This window comes from Capricornis sumatraensis, chromosome 4 (assembly GCF_032405125.1).
Source record: "Capricornis sumatraensis isolate serow.1 chromosome 4, serow.2, whole genome shotgun sequence".
NCBI lineage: Eukaryota > Metazoa > Chordata > Mammalia > Artiodactyla > Bovidae > Capricornis > Capricornis sumatraensis.
The window spans coordinates 87,002,129-87,028,958 of NC_091072.1; the positions used below are offsets into that span (position 1 = coordinate 87,002,129).

Sequence of the window (26,830 nt, forward strand, 5' to 3'; positions counted from 1 at the left end):
TTCTTTGGTTCCTCTTCACTTTTTGCCTTTAGAGTGGAATCATTTGTATATCCGAGGTTGTTGTTATTTCTCCCAACAATCTTGATTCCTGCTTGTAACTTACCCTTACTAAATAGCTTTACTTCTTTTAAACTTTGCTAATTTAATAGATAAATATTATAAGTCACTGTCAGTTTTTAATCTGTGGAACCTCTTTTTTAGCCATTGTGATGTTCTTTGTAAAAGTCCATGTTTAACCAGACATATCTTTGGAAACACAGGTTTCAGAACCTTTTGTTTTTGCTTTTCCTCTGCTCCATCTTCCCTAGTCCCACCAAAAGAGACTGAGGGTTTTCAGCTAAGGGCCTAAGGCCAAATTTAGCTGGGAGCTACATACTTCCCTGCAGCTAACACTTCAGCTAAACTTCCCCAAAACTCACATCTTAATCTTTGACACCACTTCTTTTCCATACACATCTAAAGAGACTCTTCTTAATCTGGCCTTGCTTTTTGCCCTGTGATTACATTGAAAAAGAGCAATAAAATTAACTGCATTTTGGGTTGCAATCGATGAAGCAATCCAAAGGATTATTTTAGAGATCGAAGCTATTTGCAGATTTGTGGAGTTATCAAGGTTAGTTCTTTTGAAGAGGTGTTCCACCATATTTCTGAATAAGTATGACATTTAGAAGTGATTGGAATCAAGTGTTGAATTCAGTTTTGTTTTTATAAAAAATTATAGTAACTACTTACTTTTAACTTAAAATATCAAGATATCAGCATTTGCTACTGGTATTTGTGGATTTTCTTGTTGCTAACTTAGGTAAGCATCCTTATGCTAATTCGGTTGGCATCAATCCCGAAATTTACTCACCCTATTCTAGTTCAGGAGAAACTATTGTTATGTTTTGCTTGTGCTAAATCTTGACAAATAAAACCAGAGGTCTTCAAAAAAGGTGAAACATCATCATATAAAATATAAGTAACTACAATTAAATTGGTAGTCTAACTAGCTGTGGCTTATTCAAGATAATATTAGTTTAGGTTTTACTCTTTTCATTTTGTTCTCTACATGAATTTAGTATAAACTATTTTCCTTACCCTGAACAAGATGTAAGAGCGTAAGATTAGACAAAGAGGGCAAAACAGTTGACTGGTGTGTGGAACATGTAGGACTGACAGATTGTGATTAAACTCTCAGAAGGAAATTCTTGAATTACACTTTAAAATGCAATCTCTGTTTTTCATCTCACAAAAAATAATTGAATAGAAAATTGTGAAAATACTGTTTTTGCATGAATCCAAGTCGAAATTATGCATAATTAAGAAGGAACACATTTAAATATTAAACAAAATTATTTTCATAATCCTTTAATATCTTCCCCTTCAAAGGAACTCCTTTATACGTCTATTTCTTAATACTGGATATTCTAGGTTTGCATTACTTTAGTAATTATTGATATAAATATGTACCTGATTGATTGTGAAATCGTGTTGTTAGCATGTTACTTTTCATTCATTATCTCAGTTCCTAACACCCTTTGTTTACCTGCAGTAGACAGATGTATGGATGGAAGTACATAGTGAGCAAATGAGACAAATGCATTCTCAATTAGTCAAAGTCCAATTTTTATGGAAACGTTATGTGAAATAAAAACTTAATTTTTAGCCCTTTTTTCCTTTAGCTTTTTGTTTGTTTGTTTCCTTTTTTGTTTTTTTCTAAACAGCACCATGCTTTCCTTGGAGCATAAGATACAACTAGAATTCATGACTTGTGGTAGTAAAGTGTTTTATTTTCTAAATAGAATAATATCCACAAAGGAGAGCTTACTGTAGAGTTAAAAAAAAAAAAAGAAAGAAAAAAAATGCCTCTTCTGGGTTGTTGACCTTGTGGTTATTATTTTTAATCATACTCTGTATGTTTTTCCCTGTGATTATTTTATTTCTTATTAAAAATAATTTTAATTCCAAAAGTCTGGTATAATTGGCAACCAAAGATGTTTACTTAGTAATTCTTAATGTATGACACTGAATATCCCAATTATCATTGGTAAGGACAATGTCAGATTCATTTAAAATCAGAGACAGTTCTGAAATCTAAATACTCCTTTAAGGTAACATCACCATTTTTATATAATTATTATTTGTGAAGTGGGTTTATTGACCTCTACAGACAATAGCTCACAATATAAGTATCTGAAGACAGCACCATAAATTTCAACTTTGTTTTGTCTGACTTTCCATCATCTGTGTCTCTTAGGCCTTTATGAAACTCCAATCTACCACTAACACGACCAAGGAAAAAAAATTACCTATAAAGTTTTTCACATTTCTTTGACTGGCAGATGAAAGGGGAAAACAGATCTCAAGTTCTCATGCACACTGAGTAACCCCTAAGCAACCATCATGTCAATCTGAAACCCTAGTCTACATTTTTATCAGAAAATTAATCTTGTAGGCCTGCAGACTGTCATTTACTTCCTCTGACTAAAGCCCAAAATGTCATCTACCTGGTCCCAAATGAACCTCACAATCACTTATATACAGTGGTTGCTAGTTTCTCTGAGTGCCATTTTAGTTGTTCATTTGTATCACTTTTCTCCTCAAATGTCACTTAGTTGTGTCCAACTCTCTGCGACCCCATGGACTGTAGTCAGCCAGGCTCCTCTGTCCGCGGGTTTCTCCAGGCAAAAATACTAGAGCAAGTTGCCATTCCTTTCTCTAGAGGATCTTACTGACCCAGGGATCCAACTGAGGATCTGCATTGCACTCAGATTCTTTACCATCTAAACCACCGGGGAAGTCTTTTTCTGTAAAGAGACTGGCAATCTAAAAATATTTTTATAGAACAGAGCATACAGTAGACCCTGAATAAATACAGATTAATTAGAAAGCCATTTTAAGCCTGACTTCCCACTCTTTTGCCCAAATCTCTTAGCATAATGAAACATTAGAAACAAGCATGAACTTTAAGCAAAAAGTATGACAATTTATTTTACGAAATTACAAACCTCCATGTCTGTCTAGCTCAAATTTTTTCATCTGTGACCTTCTTTCTATAGCTCATATCACAAGCACCAAAAAAACAAAACTGATAGACTAGACTTTCCAGGAAAAGAAAAAAAAGGCTTTTATGTTGCCTCTGTGAGAAATTATCTCAACTCTATATCTGGTTTTAGTGATTTAGAGGAAGGCAAGATCAAGATTAGGAGCATGAACTGCTTATTTTCCTTACATACTAACTGAAAGGGGGCATCAGAGAAGGTAATAGGAGAGATGCTAAGTGGGCAAGTTCCAGGAAAGACAAAATAAGAGAGAAATGTTTGGAAAAACATTGTCAATTAAATAAATGGTTGCTAATGGTAGTGCCAGACCAAGCTTACCTGCCTCCTGAAAAATCTGTATGCAGGTCAAGAACAACAGTTAGAACCAGACAAGGAACAATGGACTGGTTCCAAGTTGGGAAAGGAGTACATCAAGGCTGTATATTGTCACCCTACTTATATAACTTATATGTAGAGTACATCATGAGAAATGCCAGGCTGGATGAAGCACAAGCTAGAATCAGGACTGCCAGGAGAAATATCAACAATCTTAGATGTGCAGATGGCACCACACGTATGGCAGAAAGAGGAACTAAATAGCCTCCTGATGAAAGTGAAAGAGGAGAGTGAAAAAGCTGGCTTAAAACTCAGCATTCAGAAAACAAAGATCATGGCATCCGGTCCCATCACTTCATGGCAAATAGATGGGGAAACAATGAAAACAGACAATAGTGACAGACTGTTTTCTTGGGCTCCAAAATCACTGCAGATGGTGACTGCAGCCATGAGATTAGAAGACGCTTACCCCTTGGAAGAAAAACCATGACCAACATAGACAGCATATTAAAAAGCAGAGACATCACTTTGCCAAAAAGGTCCATCTAGTTAAAGCTGTGGTTTTTTCAGGAGTCATGTATGGATGTAAGAGTTGAACCCTAAAGAAAGCTGAAAGTAAAAGTCACTCAGTCATGTCCTACTCTTTGCAACCCCATGGACTATTCAGTCCATGGAATTCTCCAGGCCAGAATACTAAAGTGAGTAGCTGTCCCCTTCTCCAGGGGATCTTCCTGACCCAGGAATCAAATCGGGGTCTCCTGCATTGCAGGCGGATTCTTTACCAGCTGAGCTACAGGGAAGCCCTAAAGAAAGCTGAGCACTGAAGAACTGATGCTTTGAACTGTAATGTTGGAGAAGACTCTTGAGTGTCCCTTGGGCTGCAAGAAGACCAAACCAGTCAATCCTAAAGGAAATTAGTCCTGAATATTCATTGGAAGGACTGATGCTAAAGCTGAAGTTCCAATACTTTGGCCACCTGATGGGAAGAACTGACTCATTGGAAAAGACCCTGATGGTGGGAAAGATTGAAGGCAGGAGGAGAAGAGGACAGAGGATGAGACGTTTGGGGGGCATCACTGACTAGATGGACATTAGTTTGAGCAAGCTCCAGGAGATAGTGATAGACAGAGAAGCCCAGCGTCCTGTATTCCATGGGGTCTCAAAGAGTCGGACATGACTGAGTAATTGAACTGAACTAAATTCTAAAATACTCTTATTTTTCAAATGCTCTTAAAGAGTACAATTTCTAATCCATAATAGTTTACCCTAAAATCCAGTTCTGTCATATCCTTCGGCTGAACTGGGGTTATAATTTGTTGAATTCTGAATTTAACTGATGACAATGCATTATAATGACCAAGAATTTGGGTTCTGGTACTAACTGCCTGGTTCAAATCTTAGATCTTTCCTTGCTAGCAAAACCTGTTTATGTTTCTATGAAATACGAACAAAAATAAAAATAATAATACCTATCTCATAGGCTGATTTTGTGGATTAAATGGCAAATAGCTATCATTTTTCTGAATAATCTGAATTTGTTTAAAGTTCTAATATGTCTTTACTCATTTGATCATCATAATATTGTTGGTGGCAAATGTCCTAATTATCAGAGACAGGGAGAGAAAAAGACATATTCAACTTTATAAAGTCAGTAAAAGTCTTTTTTAAAGTTAATTCTCTTTGAAGGATAATGCCAGGTTATTCCTTCCATTGCAGTCAATCGCCCAAACTCTTGACACTGAATCTAAAACTTGTCCAAAATTATACAGAAAAGATTTACATTCCACTCTAATTAAAAAGTCTTAGAAGAAGAGCTAAAGCTACCTTCCTACCTCTTATAAGCTCATTGTAGAGGCTCAAAGCTGGTTTCTTAATATGCCATTTTAAAGTTGAGTTGAATATCAGTAAGTGCCATTATTAACAAGCCCCATAAGGATTTTTTTTAAAACTACTTGAAGCAAGTGCATGATGCTATAAAATGTTTGTCTTAGTTTATGAAATTGGTGGCATTGTATTGGATATGTTATCTCAGGAACCACATCTTGCCAGAAGATGCAGCACTTTAAATGTTTTTTTTTTTTTTTGAAAAATGAATATACATATCTAGAGTTTTTATAGTGCTTTACAGTGCTTCTTGTGGCACCTAGGTGTTTTACAGTCATCAATTAGAGCTAAACCCTGCAGTGCTGAATGGGGATAAATATAATAAAAAATAAAGCCATTCTGCCTTCTAAAAATGCATTCACATAAAACATCATAATATCCAAACTAAAATCATCTAAAATGTGATTTGGAAAAGAAACTTTTGGAAGTATTAAGATTCATAAGCAATATTTTGGCTAATGCTCAATTCTAATTTTTGTATGTACAAATGCAGGCTTGAGAGATATCCAGTTATAGCCTTTAAGATTGCGATTTAATTGCTAACTTATGCTATTTTTTTAAGTGATTCTTTTCAAAACTACAGATTTCAAAGTCAAAGAAAATTGCATGTATGTTTCATCATCAGAACCAATGCTAACTTAGCCAAGATATTGACAGTCTATTTTGTACTAAGAAGTTTCTTAGTTATGTTTCATTATCAGAGTGTGCACTACTAGCCACACTATGTTTCTTTCTGATGAGCAACTGGAACCTTGGGAGCCAGCAGAAAGGAAATCAGTAAAGGTGGCTCACCAAGGGCAGGCTGTGAAAGGGTGGGAAGTTATCACTGACATTGCTTAGAACTGTTAAGAGTATGGGCTTCCCGGTTGGCACTATTGGTAAAGAACCTACCTGTCAATGCAGGAGACCAGAAGTCATGGGTTCGATCCTTCGGTCCGGAAGATCCCCTGGAGGATGGCATGGTAACCCACTCCAGTATTCTTGCCTGGAAAATCCCATGGACAGAGGAGCCTGGTGGGTTGTAGTCCATTGGGTTGTAAAGAGTTCAACACGACTGAAGCAACTTTTCATGCACATGCATGTTAAGAGTATGGTAATATTAAGATGTAGTCTGTATATTAGTAGATTACAATATTGTTTTTAAGTAATCTGCAGATTGTGTACCTCTTACTGGCTACACCCCTCAGGGTTCATTATACCAGTTGTGACACATCACTTACCACCTCTATGGGAAGAATTAATTGAAAAAGAAATACCTATATGTTAATGTAATGGGAAAACTGTCTCTTCTGACTCAACAGAGGAAAAGATTAATATGAATAAGGAAAGGACAACATGGATTGCTCAAGAGATTTGTCGTCCAGCATGCAGAACATTTATTATGTTCCAATACTTCAGGATTTTATTTCTAATAACCAGATATCTTCTTCAGAGCAGCTGTTACCTATCTATCATATGAGTAAATTGAGATTCAGAGATGTAATTTTGCAAATGAGTTATAACTCCAATCTGTAACATAAAAGTTTATAGGTTTTCTGCGAAGCATCATTCATCTCTTCAGCAACTACCTCATTTCAAATGAGATACTAGGGAATTCCTTGGTGGTCTAGTGGTTAGGATTCAGTGCTTTCACTGCCTGGGCTTGGATTCAATCCCTGTTAGGAAACTAAAAGTCTGCCAGCCATAGCATGACCACAAATAAAATAAAAATGAGATTCTATGGGATAGTGCTTCTATTTTTGGTTAGGTGTAATATGGCTTATTTTGTTTGTTTTGATTATGTTGCTTATGAGATATTTTCTAAACTAGATTTTCTAAACTAGATTTGAGACAGGTTGGCCACCTTGCATACTTTCTTTGATAAAGAGTTCTTGAACTACAGGATTATGAGCTTATCTGCTTTCAAAGTTGTATTTTGGAACACTTTAATTGTGTTAAAAATAACACTGAAATCAAGCTTCAAAATCTGAGGAGTGTACAAAAGTTTGTTAATTTATGAAAGGTAAATTTAATAAGGACAAAAATATCGACATAAACAGTTCAGAAATCATATCACTTGTCTCCAGTTTCTTTTTATGCTTACTTTTGACATTTCATTGATCCCACAGAAATCTAAAATTTTAGGAAGGAAAATAAAGTCATAATAAAAGCTTATAATTACTTCCTGGAGGGCAATTTTGTTTAAAGTACCCAGATGACATCTTCTAACAAAATTAGATCATTTATAGCTCTGTTTTGGGTTGAGTAGATCGGGACCTTAGGAGCCAGTGTGAAGAAAAGGAAATCTGATATGGGAGGATCAGGTTCTAGAAAAAACCTGAAATTCTTGTAGATCCAGAAATTTGATAAACTTTACACTTCAGTTTTCAAAGAAATATGCTAAACTTGGATTCTAAAACACTAACTTCATTAAGGTGATGATAACCATAACAATTCTTAAGTGCCTGCTATAAAGGACAGGTACTTTTCTTGTCCTTACAGCAACAATCCAAGAAAGATTTTGTTAATCTTATTACAAAGGAGGTGTAGGGAGGTTAAATAGCTTTTCTAAGATCATATTTCAAGTAGGTGAAAGTATTTATATTTTAAGTTGCATTTTATATCTCAAAGCATGATCTTATTCTAGCAGATCTAATTTGTCAAAGGCAAATAATCCTGTCAGTATTTTAATGGCCCCAGAAAGCAGGAATTTTGAAAGTGAAAGTCACACAGTCGTGTCCAACCCTTTGTGACCCCATGGACTGTCCATGGAATTTTCCAGGTCAGAATACTGGAGTGGGTAGCCTTTCCCTTCTCCAGGGCATCTTCCCAACCAGACGGCTCTAAATTTGTTATTCAGATAGTTGCCGTTCAGGTAGTCAAGCTGCTTTTAAGAAAGAGGGAAAAGGTAAGACAGAAAAGTTCAAAGTTTAGGCCCTGGTGAGCTAGGCACAAGAAGGGGTAGGCTGGATAATAGTTCCTGAGGAAGTGAACCTGAGTTCAGGGCAGGTCCAGAACCCAAGAGTGAACTACAGTGCTACCAGTATATCAAGGCAGAAGCACAGTCTTGGTACTGGCATGGCAAGAATGAAAATACTAGAGGTGTGTGGGCCTCTCAACTTCATTTATGGGTTCTAGATTTCAGCAGCTAGCTGGTATGCATCTGCCTTTGCCAAGATGATGAGCTGCTGTGCTGTTTTGCTGTTGTTTATAATCGTAGGAAGTTGAAGTGGAGCTCTATGAGTTCGAGGATAGTTGCTTTGCTCCCATTTTCTCTTTTTCACTTAGCACAGTCCTTGACAATCAGAAGATGCTGAATAAATAATTGTAGATTTTTCAATGGAAAAATCCAAATGGTGTGATAATAAGTTAAAGGATCATCACAACCATGAAATGATTTATGAGCCATCATATTTTCCTTCCTGATTAGAATACTGCTGATTCAAAACAACAAAGGAGTGAGATTCTTCCTGATACACAGAATGAGGCAAGGGAGTAATCAGATCTTGAAATCAACTAAACACCAAATGATTGTTTTTACTTGTTGACTTTCTGTGTGGCACCATTATTATCAGATGGTCTTAGTTATCATTTAGGGCTAAATGCACTTATTTTTTATATTGTCTTGGAACACCCCACCCTTCAAAGTTTCGTAAGTACTCTTGGTACAGCCTGGCTCCCCTTCTCCCCCCTTTTCCTCTTGCTTTCTTTTTTCCTTCCTTCCTCCCTCTCTCCCTCCCTCCCTCCTTCTTTCTTTCCTTCCTTTCTCTTCATTTCTTTTTAAATTTTCTCTCCTTTTTTTACATTTTTTGTTGTACCTAATCTACTTGGTTTTATCATTTACTTTGTATTTCTAGCTAAACTTTTCAGTAAATACTTTCCTCTCTTTTTTTATCCTTATGTACAGTATAGTTCTTTAGTTAGTAGCCTGTCTTTTCTTTGAAGTTTATGAATATGATCTTGGAGGTTACATGTGAATTTGAATTCCAGAACTTGCATTTATAACTTATGTGGAAAGTTAAGTGTTACAATGATTAATTTCCTCATCTATAAAAAGAAGAGACAGACAGAATATTTCATGTAGTTTTTCTGTCAGTCCTTGCTTTATCGTTACTTGCCAAGCCCCTGCCCTCTGAGAGTTTTTAAATTTGGCTAGTGTCAGCAACTGGGTTGCTGAAATTCAAACCCAGTTCATTCAGACTTAAAATCTAATAAACCCTTTCTAATTCACGATACTATACCCTGTATTATAGTTACTCTCTCTGTAGCAGCAGAATGACAAAGCAATGTGCTGATGACTGTTCTTTCCAATTCCTCAGAGGGATTTATTATCTAAAAATATTCTCCCAAATGTTTCACTGATTCTTTTTCTAAATGTTGTATGTGTTTTAAACTGTTGTGCTTCAAATTAGCCTATATTCTTAGCCTATAAACCTAATTTCTACTCTGAGAAAAAAATTACCATCTAGCTATAAAGAGGATCCATAATAGTTTTCATTAATGTAAAGCACAAACTGATTTATTCCCTAGGGAGAAGAAGTGAACTTTTTTCAACAACTGAATAATATAAGGATTTTCCAGGCTAAATTGTTACAGAAAAAAAAATAGTATACTATATTTATACTAATAAATTTATACTATATTTATACAAGGAAATCTATACTGTCACACCCATCATCATCACCATCATCATTATCATCACCACCAACCATTTAAACAACAGCTCCAACTTTGATGTGTTAGATAAATTCTACAGTGTGTCAAAAGTAACTTATTGTTAAAACACACAAACATAGACTAGTATTCATGTTTTCAAATTATTTACTTTTTAAATTAAAAGTTATTTTGTAAATTATATTTGATAGCAGGTTTTCCCATATCATTGTCATTTATTTGTGCTTTATGCCTTCTTTGGTGAGAAAGAAGTGGAATTACATATAGGAAGAGTCAGTTCAGTTCAGTTCAGTCACTCAGTCATGTCCGACTCTTTGCGACCCCGTGAATCACAGCACGCCAGGCCTCCCTGTCCATCACCAACTCCCAGAGCCTACCCAAACTCATGCCCATTGAGTCGGTGATGCCATCCAGCCATCTCATCCTCTGTTGTCCCCTTCTCCTCCTGCCCCCAATCCCTCCCAGCATCAGAGTCTTTTCCAGTGAGTTAGTTCTTCGCATGAGGTGGCCAAAGTATTGGAGTTTCAGCTTCAGCATCAGTCCTTCCAATGAACACTCAGGACTGATCTCCTTTAGAATGGACTGGTTGGATCTCCTTGCAGTCCAAGGGACTCTCAAGAGTCTTCTCCAACACCACAGTTCAAGCATCAATTCTTTGGTGCTCAGCTTTCTTCACAGTCCAACTCTCACATCCATACATGACCATTGAAAAAACCATAGCCTTGAGTAGACGGACTGTTGTTGGCAAAGTAATGTCTCTGGTTTTTAATATGCTGTCTAGGTTAGTCACAACTTTCCTTCCAAGGAGTAAGTGTCATAATTTCATGGCTGCAATCACCATCTGCAGTGATTTTGGAGCCCCTAAAAATAAAGTCTGACACTATTTCCACTGTTTCCCCATCTATTTCCCATGAAGCGATCAGAGATTTATCCAAAAAAAGTGAATTTTTACTGTGAATGCCAGTTCCTTGGTTCGAATCCAGCAAAGTAATTTTGCATAATTACCATGTGCTGAAAATTTTAAAGCATATATAACCAATCTCATTTATGTAGATATTTATATAATCTATAAATACACACATGAGCACAAGAATACTGTGAGCACTGAGGGATAGATCAGTATTTGAAACACTTGAGTTATGAAAAAAGCAAAAGAAAATCCTGTTTTTCAGGGTTGTTGGAAAGAATTAGTTAGACATGATTTTAGCAATGCCATACTTTTAAGGGTATAATAATTTCACATTGACTAAAGAATAGTCTTGAAAGTAAATTAATAATAAATGTTGACATTGGATACTGGCAAATTATTATTTACAGTTTGACTTCATTATGAGCTCCTCACTTAATTATTGTGCTCTCAAAAAAGATCTATATTTATTCCTGATGCTTTATTTTGTATTTTATAGTTGCATGATTGTGAAAGTATTTTGCCAAGCTCTTAGCTTGTAAAACTGCCTGTCTGATACTCTTCAGTGTGTGCTGTAATATAGTTGTAGTAATACCATTTAAGAAAATTAATGATATTAAAAATATAGCCAAAATAGAAATCATGAGGTTATTCAATTATTAATGATTCTTATTTATTTATATTTTAGAACGCAAATCAATTTCACAGTGGCTATTGATTTTACTGCATCAAATGGTGAGTATTATGACTATCTTATAATAAGAATTATCTGTTACATTAAAAATAAATATTTTCATGAGGTTTGTATGTTTTCTTTCTACATATACATACTTCTGAAGTACTTCATTTAAAAAATTAGATAATTTTTCTTTTTTTAATATTATGAGATAGTTTAGGTATATAAGACTATAAGAAATACAAGAATTCATAATAGTCCCATTCAAATTTATTAACTATTGAAATACTGTCTCTTTTGTTTTACACATTTTTAAAAAGAACACTTTAAATTTAGTTAAGCTCATTGTGTACCCTTCCCTTTTTCTCCATACATAGCTTTAATTCTGAAGCATGTCTAACTATAATCCTCATTTTTATAGTACTTTTTTGTACATTAATTTATATAAATGTAATTCAAGTACATGAACCTTCACAGCTTGCTTTTCTTTTATTCAACTGTTTTTAATAATTACTTATGCTAGCACATTTATATTTCATTAATTCAGAGTGACCATCATCTAAATCCCATGCTGAGTTTAGAAAAGAAAGAGGAACTAGAGATCAAATTGCCAATATTCACTGGATTTTAGAGAAAACAAGGGTGTTTCAGAAAAACATCTATCTCTGTTTCATTGACTATGCTAAAGCCTTTGACTGTATAGATGACATATTGGAAAGTTCTTAGAGAGATGGGAATACCAGACCATCTTACCTGTCTCCTGAGAAACCTGTATGTGCATCAAGAAGCAACATTTAGAACCCCATATGGAAAAATTGATGGGTTCAAGATCAGAAAGATGTACAACAGGGCTGTCTGCTGTCACCCTGTTTATTTAACCTATATGCTGAGCATATCATGAGAAATGTGGGCTGGATGAGTTACAAGCTAGGATCAAGATAGGCAGGAGAAACATCAACAACCTCAGACATATGGATGATACTACTGTAATGATAGAAAGTGAAGAGGAACTAAAGAGCTGCTTGATGAGGGTGAAGGAGGAGAGTGAAAGAACTGACATAAGACTAAATATTTTAAAAACCAAGATCATAGCATCCACCCCCATTACTCTGTGGCAAATAGAAAGGCAAAAGGTAGAAGTAGTAACAGATTTCTTCTTTTTGGGTGCCACAATCACAGCAGATGGTTGACTGCAGCCACGAAATCAGATGATTGGTTCTCAGTAGGAAAGCAATGACAAGCCTAGACAGTGTGTTGAAAAGCAGAGACATTACTCTGCCAACAAAGGTCCATATAGTCAAGGCTATGGTCTTCCCAGTGGTCACGTACAGTTGTGAGAGCTGGACCACAAAAAAGGAAGAATGCCAAAGAATTGATGCTCTCAAAATGTGGTGCTGGAGAAGACTCCTGAAAGTCCCTTGGACAGCAAGGAGATCAAACCAGTCAATCTTAAGGGAGATCAACCCTGAATATTCACTGGAAGGACTGATGCTGAAGCTGAAGCTCTAGTATTTTGGTCATCTGATGGGAACAGAGAACTTGTTGGAAAAGTCCCTGATGCTGGGAAGATTGATGGCAGAAAGAGAAGAGAGTGTCAGAGGATGAGATAGCTGGACAGCATCACTGATGAAATGAACATGAACTTGGGAAAACTCTGGGAGATGGTGAGGGACAGGGGCGCCTGGCGTGCTGCAGTCCAGGGGGTCACAAAGATTTGGACACGACTGTGTGACTGGACAACAGCATGGATAATTTGTATATTAAACATTTTAAGAAAAGACAATTAGTGGACTTTCAGTCTTATTTCAAAGTGACTTTATTTCAATAGTTATTATGTATCATAAAAAAGAATATCATTATTTAACTTTTACCAAAAGTTGCCATCAGTTTATATATTTATCCAGTTTTTTTCAAATTGGTTATTGTGCCGTAACTCTCACATTAAATTCCCTTTTCTTCGCATTTCTCTCACATTCACTCATGTTTCACAAAATAATTGAATTTTTAAGTAAGAAAGCATCTTAGAGGTCATTTACTACAGCTGTCATTCTCTTAGGGCTTCCGTAGTGATTCATTCAGTAAACAATCTGCCCCCAATGCAAGAGACCACCTGCAATGCAGGAGACCCAGGTTCTATGCCTGGGGTGGGAAGATCTCCTGGAGAAGGAAATGGCAACCCACTTCAGTATTCTTGCCTGGGAAACCCAGTGGACAGTGGAGCTTGGCAGGCTACAGTCCATAGCGTCTCAAGAGTTGGACATGACTTAATGACTACTACCACCATCACCCTCATGTACTAAGAAGGATATTCAGATCTAGAAAATCTTTTACTAATAAAATCTCTGCCTTGTTAGCAGAGGTGAGGAGACCAAACTGTAATATAGCCTTTGACTACATGGTAAACTTATTCTTCAACATTGTGGCTTCAAGTTGATGATTTTTACACGTGTTTTATTCAGTAAAATATGAAACATATATACCTAAAAGTCCAACTGGATTAAAATGCTAGCTTTTGTTTACCAATGAACATTAGCACAAGAGCTAGAAGAACAAGACTGTATTCAATGGAGCAATACAAGCTACTGAAACTGTCTTAAGAAAATAGACTATCTGAAAAACCTATAATAGAGATTGAATTAGTAATTTTAAAACTATGCACAAAGCTTTTGTGGGCCCAGGTTTAGATAGCTTCACTGATGAACTCTATTTAAAGAGGAATCAATACCAATTCTTCACAAATTCTTCTAAAAAATAGAAAAGGAAGGAATATTCCTAACTCAATCCAAGAGGCATTACCTTGATACCAAAACCAGATAAAAACATAAGAAAAATCAGAAAACAATACCTTTTATGGATATAAAAATTCTCAGCAGAATACTAGGAAACTGAATCCAGCAGTACGTAAAAAGAATTATATATTATGACCAATTAAACTTTATGTCAGTAATGCAAGGTTGGCTTAATATTCAAAAGTCAAATAATATAACACACCATAACAATCGAAGATAATGTAAAGCACACATGGCCACCTCAAAGTTTGACATATTTTTATAATGTGTCTGTGTGTGTGCATGTGTGTGTGTGTGTGTGTATGTATGTGCTCAGCTGCTCAGTCAAGTCTGACTCTTAGTAACCCCATGGACTGTAGCCCACAAGGCTCCTCTGTCCATGGAATTTTTCAGGCAAGAATACTGAAACTGGTTGACATTTCCTGCTCCAGGGGATCTTCCCGACCTGGAGATTGAACCCATGTCTCTTGCATCTCCTGCATTGGCAGGTGGATTCTTAAGGGCTGTGCCAAATGAAAACAGATAAACTAGAATAGAAAGTGGCTTATTAACCTTATGAAGGGAAAATATGGAAAACTATAGCAAACATCATTCTTAAGAGTGAAAATCTGGATGCTTTCACCTTAAGATGAGGAAAAGAACAAGAATGTGAGCTCTCTCTTCTATTTTACATTGTACTGGAGGCCAGGGCAATTAGGCAAGAAAAAAATAAAAGATATCCAGATCAGAAAAGAAGAAATAAAATTATTTTTATTTGCAGATGACATAATCTTGTATGTAACACATACAAAATCCTAAGGAATCCACTAAAAATCAATTAGAACTAATAAATGAGTTTAGTAAGATTGAAGGATGAATGATCAATATATAAAAATCAGTTCTTTTTCTATACATTCTATATATTTATTTTTTAATTGAAGGATAATTGCTTTACAGAATTTTGTTGTTTTCTGTCAAACCTCAACATGAATCAGCCATGAAGTGAAGTCACTGAGTCGCGTCCGACTCTACGACCCCGTGGACTGTAGCCTGCCAGGCTCCTCTGTCCATGGGATTCTCCAGGCAAGAATACTGGAGTGGGTTACCATTTCCTTCTCCAGGGGATCTTCCTGACCCAGGGATCAAACCCGGGTGTCTCCCGACCCAGGGATCAACCCGGGTCTCCCACATTGGAGGCAGACGCTTTAACCTCTGAGCCACCTATATCCCCTCCCTTTTGAACCTCTCTCCCATCTCCCTCCCCATCCCTCTAGGCTGATACAGAACCCCTGTTTGAGTTTCCTGAGCCATACAGCAAATTCCCGTTGGCTATCTATTTTACATATGGTAATATAAGTTTCCATGTTACTCTCTGTATTTTATTTTTACTTAGCAAAACTGAAGAAACTTTCTGGCCAATCTAATATCTCATATCCACTATGATGACTATAATCCAAAAGTCAGAAAACAGCAAGTGTTGGCAAATATGTGAAGCAATCAGAACCCACCCTCACATACTGCTGATAAGAATGTGAAATAGTGCAGCCACGTTGGAAAGCTCTGTGACAGTTCTACAAGTTGTTATACATAGTTATCATATGAACTAGCAACTCCACTCTTGGATAACATATACAAGTGAGATGAAAACATATGTCCACACAAAAATTTGTACATGAAAGGTTATAGCAACATAATAGCCAAAATGTGGAAACAACCCAAATGTCCATAAACTGATAAACAAGTTTGAAAATGTGGTACATTCATACAATGGAATACTATTCAGCAATAAACAGGAATGAAATATGATGCAATAAAACATCCTAAACACAGATGAACCTTGAAATCACTGTGTGAAACCTAGTTACAAAAGGCCACATGTCATGTGATTCTATTCATAGAAAATGTCCAGAATAGGTAAATTAAAGTGACAGAAAGTAGTCATTGTTTAATTCTGGGCTGGATAGAATAATAAGGGAATGATAGTAAATAGGTACATTTTTTTGAGGTGATGAACATGTTCTAAAATTGACTGTTGATGCTTGTGCATATTTGTAAATATACTTAAAATCATTGAATTGTGCATTCTAAATGGGCTAATGTAAGTTATGTAAATTATATCTCAATAAATTTTTTAAAAGAGCTTGGTGGTTGTTTAGTCGCTAAGTAATGTCCGACTCTTGTCACCCTATGGACAGTAGTAGCCTGCCAGGCTCCTCTGTCCATAGGATTCTCCAGGCAAGAATACTGAAGTGGGTTGCTATTTCCTTCTCCAGTTAAAAGAGCTTATTCAAGTGTTATTTTTTTATGAAGGCATAGTGACCTCTAAAACAAAATCGTATATGTTTGATAATATTCAAGGTTTAAAATATTACAAAATCTTCAAGCAAAGAGTTATAACTAACAGTAAGAGCTATGAAATGTACCTAGATTCTTATTCTAGTTTGACCAATTATTACAGTGTAATTCAGGCAAGTTACTTAGTAGGAAAGTTATTTGATATGAAAAACAAGTGTCATAAGCTTGTTGAAAAGGGACTAAGTGAAACATGAAGTAAGTTCATACATGTTATAATAGCATGTATGTTATGTTTTATGCTATTATTATTATTAGCTGATAACTCAATGTTATTAACTTACTACAAGTTCACTTTTCCATGTGCATTGCTGCTGATATGGAGGTGGTACAACTATGGTCCCAGTTTCAAGAAGCTGCAAAATTCTGTGGTGCAGCACACAAAAGCATAAGAGTAGAAGAGGAAAGACAATAAAGGCTAGACTAAATAAGGAAGGTCGTCTCATGCGTGTGAGACAAAAACTGTAGGAGGAGAAAGTGAATTTCAGGATTGGGTGGCAAACTGAGCGGTAGAGATGGAAAGATAGCATTAGTGATATAGTGAAGAGCTTGATCTGGGTGAAGACGCTAGAAAGAGATACGGAACATCTTTGGATGGATACAATTGGTCTCTGTTAGGCATGATAGGTGGAGAAGGCAAAGGCAACCCACTCCAGTACTCTTGCCTAGAAAATCCCATGGACGGAGGAGCCTGGAGTTCGATCCCTGGATCCTTGGGTCACAAAAATCCCCTGGAGGAGGAAATGGCAACCGATTCCAGAATTCTTGCCTGAAAAAATCCCATGGACAGAGAACTGCAGTCCATGGGGTCACTAAGAGTCAAGCACGACTGAGCGACTTCACTTACATTTTTCACTTTCATGCATTGGAGAAGGAAATGGCAACCCACTCCAATATTCTTGCCTGGAGAATCCAAGGGACAGAGGAGCCTGGTGGGCTGCCGTCTATGGGGTCACACAGAATCGGACATGACTGAAGCGACTTAGCAGCAGCAGCAGCAGGCATGATAGGCCAAAGTGTTTAGATATGCTGGGGTACTAGTAGTGCTTTTAAGTTGTGGTTCTCTTAGAGAAATAGAGTTAGTTGTGTATTGCAACCATTGGGTAACAACTCTTATATTTGAGAGTTGGGTTAAATAATCCCTCAGGCAAGTAGAGGCATTATTTATCTGTGGTTCCAGTAGGTCTTTGAACAAGAAACAAAAATCTCTGCTTTAGAAAGAGCTGTCAAAAATTGCACCAGGTAGGTTAAACAGACAAGGAAGACTGTTCAGGATGTTTGCAATAGAGACCAAAGCTACAGCAACGGAAGAAAGAAATTGAACTCTTCTCCTCCAAAACAAAAGATGAAAGAGTTTATAAGTGCTGCTGTGAACTAGTGGGAAGGTGTTGAGAGATACTGGAGGTGAAATTAGTCTGTGTGATTAGGCCATCTGTGTTTACTGCGTGCTCATCACAACCAGCTCTTTGCAACTGTTTGGACTGTAGCCTGCCAGGTTCTCTGTCCATGGATTTTTTCAGGCAAGAATTCTGGAATCGGTTGCCATTTCCTCCTGCAGGGGATTTTTCTGACCCAAGGATCCAGGGATCAAACTCCAGTCTCCTGGTTTCTCACTTTGCAGGCAGATTCCTTACCACTAAGCCATGGGGAAGACTTCTGTGTTTACTAATTAGCAGCTATTGAAGTTAGGCTCCTACTCTCCCATAGAGACTAAGCAACAGAGGTGATATTTTTCTTGATTATTACATTTCAAAGGAATGACTCCCAGGTCCCTGAGAAAGACATTCCTGAATTGTAGAAGATTTATACTTCAAAGGAACAAAAAAAATTCACAATTCCAAGGTTTCTAAAGTAACTGCTCCAAGAAATAAGAGGTCAAGGACCTATAGTCAGGAGAAACCTTTCTAAAGTTAGTCAAGCTGAAGGAAACATTAGGGCCCATCTTGATCATAAGACACTTTTTTAAAAAAATTTTGTCATGTGACCCTTGAATGCTGATAACTCTTGTAAATATATATGCATTTACACGATGAATTATCTTTAAACCAAAAATGTTCTGGGTATTGTTAAATGCATTATAAACTAAAGGGAGATCTTTACTTTGTTTCTCTCCAGAACCCAAGCACTTATTATTACTTTTTTCTTAACAAAAAAGAACTATGCTTTGCAGGTTTCCTTCTTTGGGCAATGTTTTAATGTAGAAGTGAACTTTATGAACTGCTACAAGTCCCATTTAATTTCCATTTTCACTTAAGAAACTAAAGGGACTTTCAGGCTGCCTTTGTGCTGGTAATTAGGACAACTGAATCTGAATCTCAGTGTGTTTGAGTCGTGGTGCATATATTGCTTTCTTTGTCAAATTCATCTTTATTCAAGTGAGACATCCTATATTTGTGGATGACTCAGACAATAATAACAGTAGTAGTTAAATTTTACATTTCTATTTGTTTAGTCACGAAGTCCTATCTGACTCTTTGAGACCCGGTGTGCTATAACCCACCAGGCTCCTCTGTCCTTGGAATTTTCCAGGCAAGAATCCTGGAATGGGTTGCCATTTCCTTCTCTTACATTTCTACGGTGCTTTACAATTTTTAATCACTTTCACACATGTAATCTTAGTTTTTCTTCTCAGTAAACACTGTAGTAGGGTTTCTAACAGGAATTTTACAGTTAGTTGTCCTACAGATGGAAAGACTTGACTTTCAGCCTTTTTACTCCTAACTTAATGTCTAGTTAGAAACTGAATAATTTTTCAGATCCAGATTTTCAGCATAAATTTGAAAATCACCATGTTCTCTTTTCAGGTAATTAAATTGGGATAGGTCTCACATATTCAACTTATGTTTGCGATACAACTTTAAGAAGGCTCATAACTGTTGAAGCCTGTTAACATCAATCAGGTCCTTTGATTATAGGCGTAAGGAGTCAAGCAAAAAGGCACATAGTCTGTTAGTTTTAAATAAAGATTACAATAAAATATGATCAACAAAATTATTTTTAGGCCTCTGGGGCTAAAACTCAAGAATTGCCTATGGCATTGACAATGAGAAATAATTTTTGAGAAAAGTCAGCATATCTTTGGGAAATTTTCTACATGTCTGATCTAATTTAATAAATATCTCTATGTCATTGTGCATCCAAAAGAAGCTACTGGGTTGACCAAAGGTCTGCTTGGATTTTTCCATAAAATGTTATGTAAAAACCTGAATGAACTTTTTGGCCAACCCAATATTTAACACATTGTGAATGTAGGCAGAAAAACATATTATTGACATTTCAATCTGAAATAGATATCAAGAAAAATGTCTAAAAATTATACCTTTAGCTTGATCTCTCATGTTTTAATTTTTTTTCTATCATCAGGCAACCCTGCCCAGCCCACTTCTCTCCACTACATGAATCCTTATCAACTGAATGCCTATGGTATGGCACTGAAAGCAGTGGGAGAAATCGTTCAAGATTATGACAGTGATAAAATGTTCCCAGCTCTAGGTTTTGGTGCAAAACTGCCTCCGGATGGAAGGATATCTCATGAGTTTGCTTTGGTAAGAATACATGGAAATAATTGATATTTTGAAAAAAAATAGTATTTTGGATCTTTTCATAGGTTCACTGCTTATGCTTTAATTGCTCATGTAGCAACTTCTTATGACGATAAAATCAGCTCAGTTTTAGTAAATGATTGATTTAGAAGTGTGATATTAATGGAAAAAAGATGAATAGATTAGCAACAAATCTACCTAAAGTGCGTATGATTTAAAACCTATTCTGGTTTTCAGTTGCTACATAACACCTTCCATTATATTCATGATTTGTGGGTCAAGAATTTGAGCATGATACAAGGAGAATGGTACGTTTGTTCAAGATACCTGGACCACACCTGGGATGCTTTGATTGGCTAGAGATGGTTGGAATTGTTCTACTGGAGCCATATATCTGTTCCTTTCTGACTGTTGGTTGGATTCCTCAGTTTTCTTCATGTCATATCTCCTGGAGCTAGTACCTCCACTAAGATGTCTCATTTGCTCGTGACTAATACCTACAGCTAGGATGGCTGAAATACCTGGATTCTCTAGGCATCTTTCCTTCTTTCTACATACAGTTTGTCCCTGTGGTTTTGTGGGCTTCATCACAGTGTAGTGGTCTCAAGGTAGTCGTATTTCTTACACAGCAATCAGCTTTCTCAGAGTGGATATTCTAAAAGGCTGGGGAAGAATCTTCAAGGACTTAGAAGTCTCAGAAAGTTATTTCTCCTACATTCCTTTTTGTCAAGCAAGTCACTAAGTTCACCCCAGTTTTGAGGTAGTGGAAGTAACCTTCACCTCTCAAGGGGAAGGGTATCAAAGAATGAGTAGCTATCCTTATTCTTCCATCTTCCAAAATGTCATTTCTTTTCAAATATAAAGGATCAGTTATTGGTAGAATTATTATTTTTCAAATGTAAAGCAATAATTATAGGTATAATTAATTATAATTTCAATATAATGGAGTAGATGTGACTCAAATATTTATCTAATTAATGTTTAATTTACATAAATCCACTCCTGTTATACAACTACAAATAAGCAATGTACTGTATTCTACCTTTAAAATAAACTTCACACAGGTAGTGCTTATAGGCCCAATCAGCCTTATTCTCACTTACGTTTTTTGATAAAAATAATGGGAAAAACTATGTGGGAATGGTTAGATATCATTTTGGAAATTTTTTAAATTTTCCTAATAGAAATGCCTCCCTTCTTTACTCTATATATTGTGAAATTAAAGTCTTCTGTGCCCAACAATTTTTGTAGGTATTTTCTGTTGTTTTTGTTCTTGTTACAAAAACAATGTGTGGGATTTTTTTTTTTTTTTAGTTCTGCAAGAAGAATAGACAAATAAACAATTCAATTATTTACTAATTACTGAGTATCAAGCCAGGTACTTTATGCTCATTTCTTGTACAATCTTCATAAAATTCTTGTCTGATAGGTCATGAGATGAGTGACACATCACACTACTATCAAGAGCCACTCATATTAAATACAGTAAAAAGAGTACCCCCAGGAGTTGTATAATTTAGCCCAGAGTCACAGAATTTAATCAGGTTTCCAGAAGACAGGACTTGAACCCAGGTCAGTCTTATTATAGAATCTTTGTTCTTAACCACTACTAAACCACATTTTATAAAAGCATCTATAATAATACCACCTCTTAGATATGTCCTTTATGAGCCCCATTATGTACGCACACACACACATGCACACACACACACACACACATACACTTCCAGAACCTTCTATACGATGAGACTTTATCTTCTTTAATATATTTGAAGAGTTGTATTTTAATTTTTCCCCATATGTATTCTTGATTTTTCTGTTCCATCACCCCCATTTTGGGAAAGGTTGCTGGAGGTTTTAATTTTCTTCTGTGAAATAGCCCATATGCTACCACCCCCAATGTCATATAAAAAATGAATATCTGTTGTGATTTTGTTGTGTGCTGGAGAATTAAAATTTCCCAGGAATTTATAAGACCACAAAAATCACTCATGTGATCCTATATCTTGTGTGCCTCAGGAAAAAGGTCCTGACTATTTTAAAGCTTAAGAAAGGAATAATAAAAAATAATAACTATGCTAAACTAAATGATATTAATCTTCCTTCCACAAGTTTTTCCTCACCTTTGTGTATGATTTTTTTTTTCCATTTGTTCTCTAATTCTCTCCTTTTCTGCTTTTCCTGCCTCTATATTCATTCCTTACAACCAAACCTATGCAAAGGACAAACTTTTTATTATTTGCATCTTAAATGATTCTTTGAACCAAACTCAGATATTTATAGAAGGTCACACTCTAAATTTATGAAAAATAGTTTCTAAAGATGGTGAAAGTGACGATGATAATGCTTCATCTTTAATTTTACTTAATAATTATATGACTTTAACTTTTTTCAAAGCACTTTTGTCTTGAATAAGACAAAGGTTAAGTAGATCTTCAGAGAGATGGTACTCCATTTAATTTTTGTGTTAACTTCATCCTAAATAACTACAATATATAACTGTAGATGCTGAAAACGGCAAATAGAAAAACTTCAGTCCATGTCAATCTGGCAATTAGTGTACTACCTAGTGTACAAACCCTCATATTTCCATGGTAAGAATTTGTGATATATATATTGACAATCATTAATGTTTATCAAACTGAATTCAAATAATCTTTCAGATAGCAAGGGAGGTGTCTCACTATTCACACCGCTCACTGAACCTGGGGTAGGTAAGGTGCAAGCAAGGAAGCTGGAAGAAGATTCAAGGAGCCATAGGAACTGCAGATATGTTTATTCTCTAATGGCTGGTGCAGCAGCCATGATGCGGCCGTGCTGTATTCTCTGATGACTGACTCAGCAGACATAGCCATAACACAGCTGCAAGGGCTTTTCAGGTGGAGCTTATACAGTTTTACAGAAAAAAAAAAGGGGCCCATGACCAAATGAGTACATCATGACATGCAGGCACAGTGCTATAAATGATGTCAGATGTTACATAACCATGGAAAGTCATTATTTATGAAACATGAGGCAAAAGCAAGAGGTCCTGGGGCAAGAGAACCTGACTACTGCCATCATGGCCAATTGCTCTTTCCCTACAAGAGCTCTTTAACAAAAATTTTAAATCCCTAATTGGTGAGTTTGAGGCTGGCATCAATGTTGAAGTTGAGCTTTAATCAATCAAAAGGATCTAAGGTAAACCCCAGCTTTTTATTTGAAATATGTGTAGGAATAGGTATTGTGGAAAAAGAAAGAGAAAATATCCCTGTATTACCACTTTAGCACTTTTGATTGTGGAATGCCATGGCTGACAATGATACTTGATGACTCATTACACTGTACCTGGAGATATAATTACTCATTACACTGTACCTGAAGATACTGAAGTTTTCAACAGTATGTGAACCAGGAACTTCCAGATGTTCAAGCTGGATATAGAAAAGGCAGAGGAACCGGAGATCAAATTGCCAACATCCTTTGGATCATCGAAAAAGCAAGAGAGTTCCATAAAAAACATCTACTTCTGCTTTATTGACTACGTCAAAGCCTTTGACTGTGTGGGTCACCACAAACTGTGGAAAATTCTTAAAGAGATGGGAGTACCAGACCACCTGACCTGCCTCCTGAGAAACCTGTATGCAGGTCAAGAAGCAACAGTTAGAACTGGACATGGAAAAACAGACTGGTTCCAAATCAGGAAAGGAGTATGTGAATGCTGTATATTGTCACCCTGCTTATTTAACTTATGTGCAGAGTACATCATGAGAAATGCTGGGCTGGATGAAGCACAAGCTGGAATCAAGATTGCTGGGAGAAATATCAATAACCTCAGATATGCAGATGACACCACCCTTAAGGCAGAAAGCGAAGAACTAAAGAACCTCTTGATGAAAGTGAAAGAGGAGAGTGAAAAAGTTGGCTTAAAGCTCAACATTCAGAAAACTAAGATCATGGCATCTGATCCCATCACTTAATGGCAAATAGATGGGGAAACAATGGAAACAGTGATCATTGAGACTTTATTTTGGGGGGGCTCCAAAATCACTGCAGATGGTGACTGCAACCACAAAATTAAAAGATACTTGCTCCTTGGAAGAAAAGCTATGACCAACCTAGACAGCATATTAAAAAGCAGGGACATTACTTTGCTAGCAAAGGTCCATCTAGTCAAATCTATGGTTTTTCCAGTAGTCATGTATGGATGTATGAGTTGGACTATAAAGAAAGCTGAGTGCTGAAGAAATGATGCTTTTGGATTGTGGTGCTGGAGAAGACTCCTGAGAGTCCCTTGGACTGCAAGGAAATCCAAGCAGTCAATTCTCAAGGAAATCAGTCCTGAATATTCATTGGAAAGACTGATGCCGAAGCTGAAACTCCAATTCTTTGGCCACCTGATGGGAAGAACTGACTCATTGGAAAAGACCCTGATGCTGGGAAAGATTGAAGGTGAAAGGAGAAGGGGACGACAGAGGATGAGGTGGTTGGATGGCATCACCGACTCAATGCACATGAGTTTGAGTAAGTTCCTGGTTTGGTGATGGACAGGGAAGCCTGCCGTGCTGCAGTCTGTGGGGTCGCAAAGAGTTGGACACAACTGAGTGACTGAACTGAACTGAACTGAAGATACAGTAGTATAAAGGAAATATTAGGAGGAAATATTTCTAATAAGCGCATGGCCACAGACCTTAAAAGAAAATCTTCTGCCCTCTTCCTTAATAAACAACAAAATTAAATGTACTTATTTTCAAAAACATTCTACATTTTACTTTTGTGTTAGAGCCTCACATAAGCTTATTTTTATTTGTCTTAACAAGCAAAAAACAATTCCCCATGTTATTATTTTAAGAAATAAATTTTTTAAAGATTTAGAAAATCATTCTATCAACATAAATAAAAGGGGGGTGTGTGGAGAATGGTACCTTGTTATTTCCAGAGGAATAAAGGAAATACATAGTTTTATAGGAATATAAATCCCGTCCCAGGCAAAATGTTCAAATGCTGATCAAAAAGTAACTCAGAACTATCCTGGTTTGTAATTGTTCCCTTAAGGCAGATATATAATATATTTTATGCCCAAAATCAGTAATGAGTTTTTATTTTAACTAGCTTTATACCTTATCAAGCAAAAGAACAACCTAAACTTATATTTAAAGGAAGGTTAATTAAAGGTCAGCTCAGATTAGCATCAAAAAAATCAAAACATCAAAAAAACTTAACGTCAAAAAAAAATTAAAAATTTGCTATTTTGTGCTAAATATTATACTTTCATGTTTTAATTTGAATTTGTATAATCAATTCTATAATATAAATAGTTATTACTTTTATGTTTTAGAAGTTACATGAGGGTTAATTAATAAATTTTGAAGGAGAAGACAAAATTTAAAGAACAAGGTGGATATAAATTATTCTTTCACAGGTGACAAAGTTGAAGTCATTGGTAACATTTGCCTTAGTTCACTAAGATCCTCAGTCTTTCAAATGCTTAGGATTTTGTAATATTGTTACATAGTGGTGGTTTCCTGGTGGCTCAGACGGTAAAAAATGTGCTTGCAATGCCAGAAACCTGTGTTCAGCCCCACAGGTTTGGAAAGATGCTCTTGAGAAGGAAATGGCACCAGCATTCTTGCCTGGAGAATTCCATGGACAGAAGCTACAGTCCATGGGGTTGCAAAGCGTCAGACATGACTGAGCAGCTAACACTTTCACACTTTGATTGTTCAGATAAAACATATACATGCTCATTATGTTTAAGCATAGTAACTATGTTTAGTTGGGCTTCCCTGATAGCTCAGTTGGTAAAGAATCCGCCTGCAATGTGGGAGACCTGGGTTCAATACCTGGGTTGAAAAGATCCCCTAGAGAAGGGAAAGGTTACCCACTCCAGTATTCTGGCCTAGAGAATGCCATGGGCTGTATATTTCATAGGGTACCAAAGAGTCAGACATGAAAGCAGCGACTTTCACTTACATGCTTAAGCATGGTTACTGTGTCTAGTGTTTTAAAAACATAACTACAATTATATATATATATACATATTACCCCCTTCCAGAGGTGGAGCCTAATTCCTCCTCCCTTGAATGTAGGCTACACTTAGTGACTCATTTCTAAAAAGTAGATGAAAGTAAAAGCAATGCTCTGCAACATATAAGATTAGTTTCTGAGCTTATTGGAGCTTCCTCCTTGCTCTCATTTTGGAGAAGTTAGCCACTTTTGTTGCATGATGTTGGAATACACAAGCAGCCCTGTGCAAAGTTCCTTTAGCTTATCACCAGCAAACCATACAGGTGAGCCTTCTTAGAAGCAGATTGTCCAACTCTGGTCTTGCTTTCAGATGACTGCAGCCCAGGTCAGCTTCTTGACCCTAAGCTCTTGAGAGATCCAGAGCAAAAATCACCTGGCTAAAATATGGGATAATAAATACCTACTGTTTTAAGCCACTACCTTTTGGAATGGTTTGCTAAATAGCAATAGACAACAATGCCTTATTGTGTTATTTGTGGAATCTGGACTCAGAATTAAACCTAATAACAGAGCATTCAGAGAATGAGAAAGCTGAACCAAGTCTCCAGTTGCCCTTCTAGGTTCTATCTGCCGAATAAGAACTCCAGTGCTGTGCTAAGTCACTTCAGTCATGTCCGACTCTTTGCAACCCCATGGACTGTAGCCTGCTAGTCTCCTATGTCTATGGGATTCTTCAGGCAAGA

General features: G+C 36.4%; 1 protein-coding gene across 1 annotated transcript in view; it reads left to right on the plus strand.

Annotated features, from left to right (window-relative positions):
* CPNE8 (copine 8) overlaps positions 1 to 26,830 on the plus strand; it is a 258,480-nt gene that overhangs the window by 210,085 nt on the left and 21,565 nt on the right. Inside the window, exons 14-15 of the mRNA XM_068969689.1 lie at positions 11,492 to 11,538; positions 19,963 to 20,144. Coding sequence (XP_068825790.1) covers positions 11,492 to 11,538; positions 19,963 to 20,144 — 229 coding nt within the window. The remainder of the gene's footprint in view (positions 1 to 11,491; positions 11,539 to 19,962; positions 20,145 to 26,830) is intronic.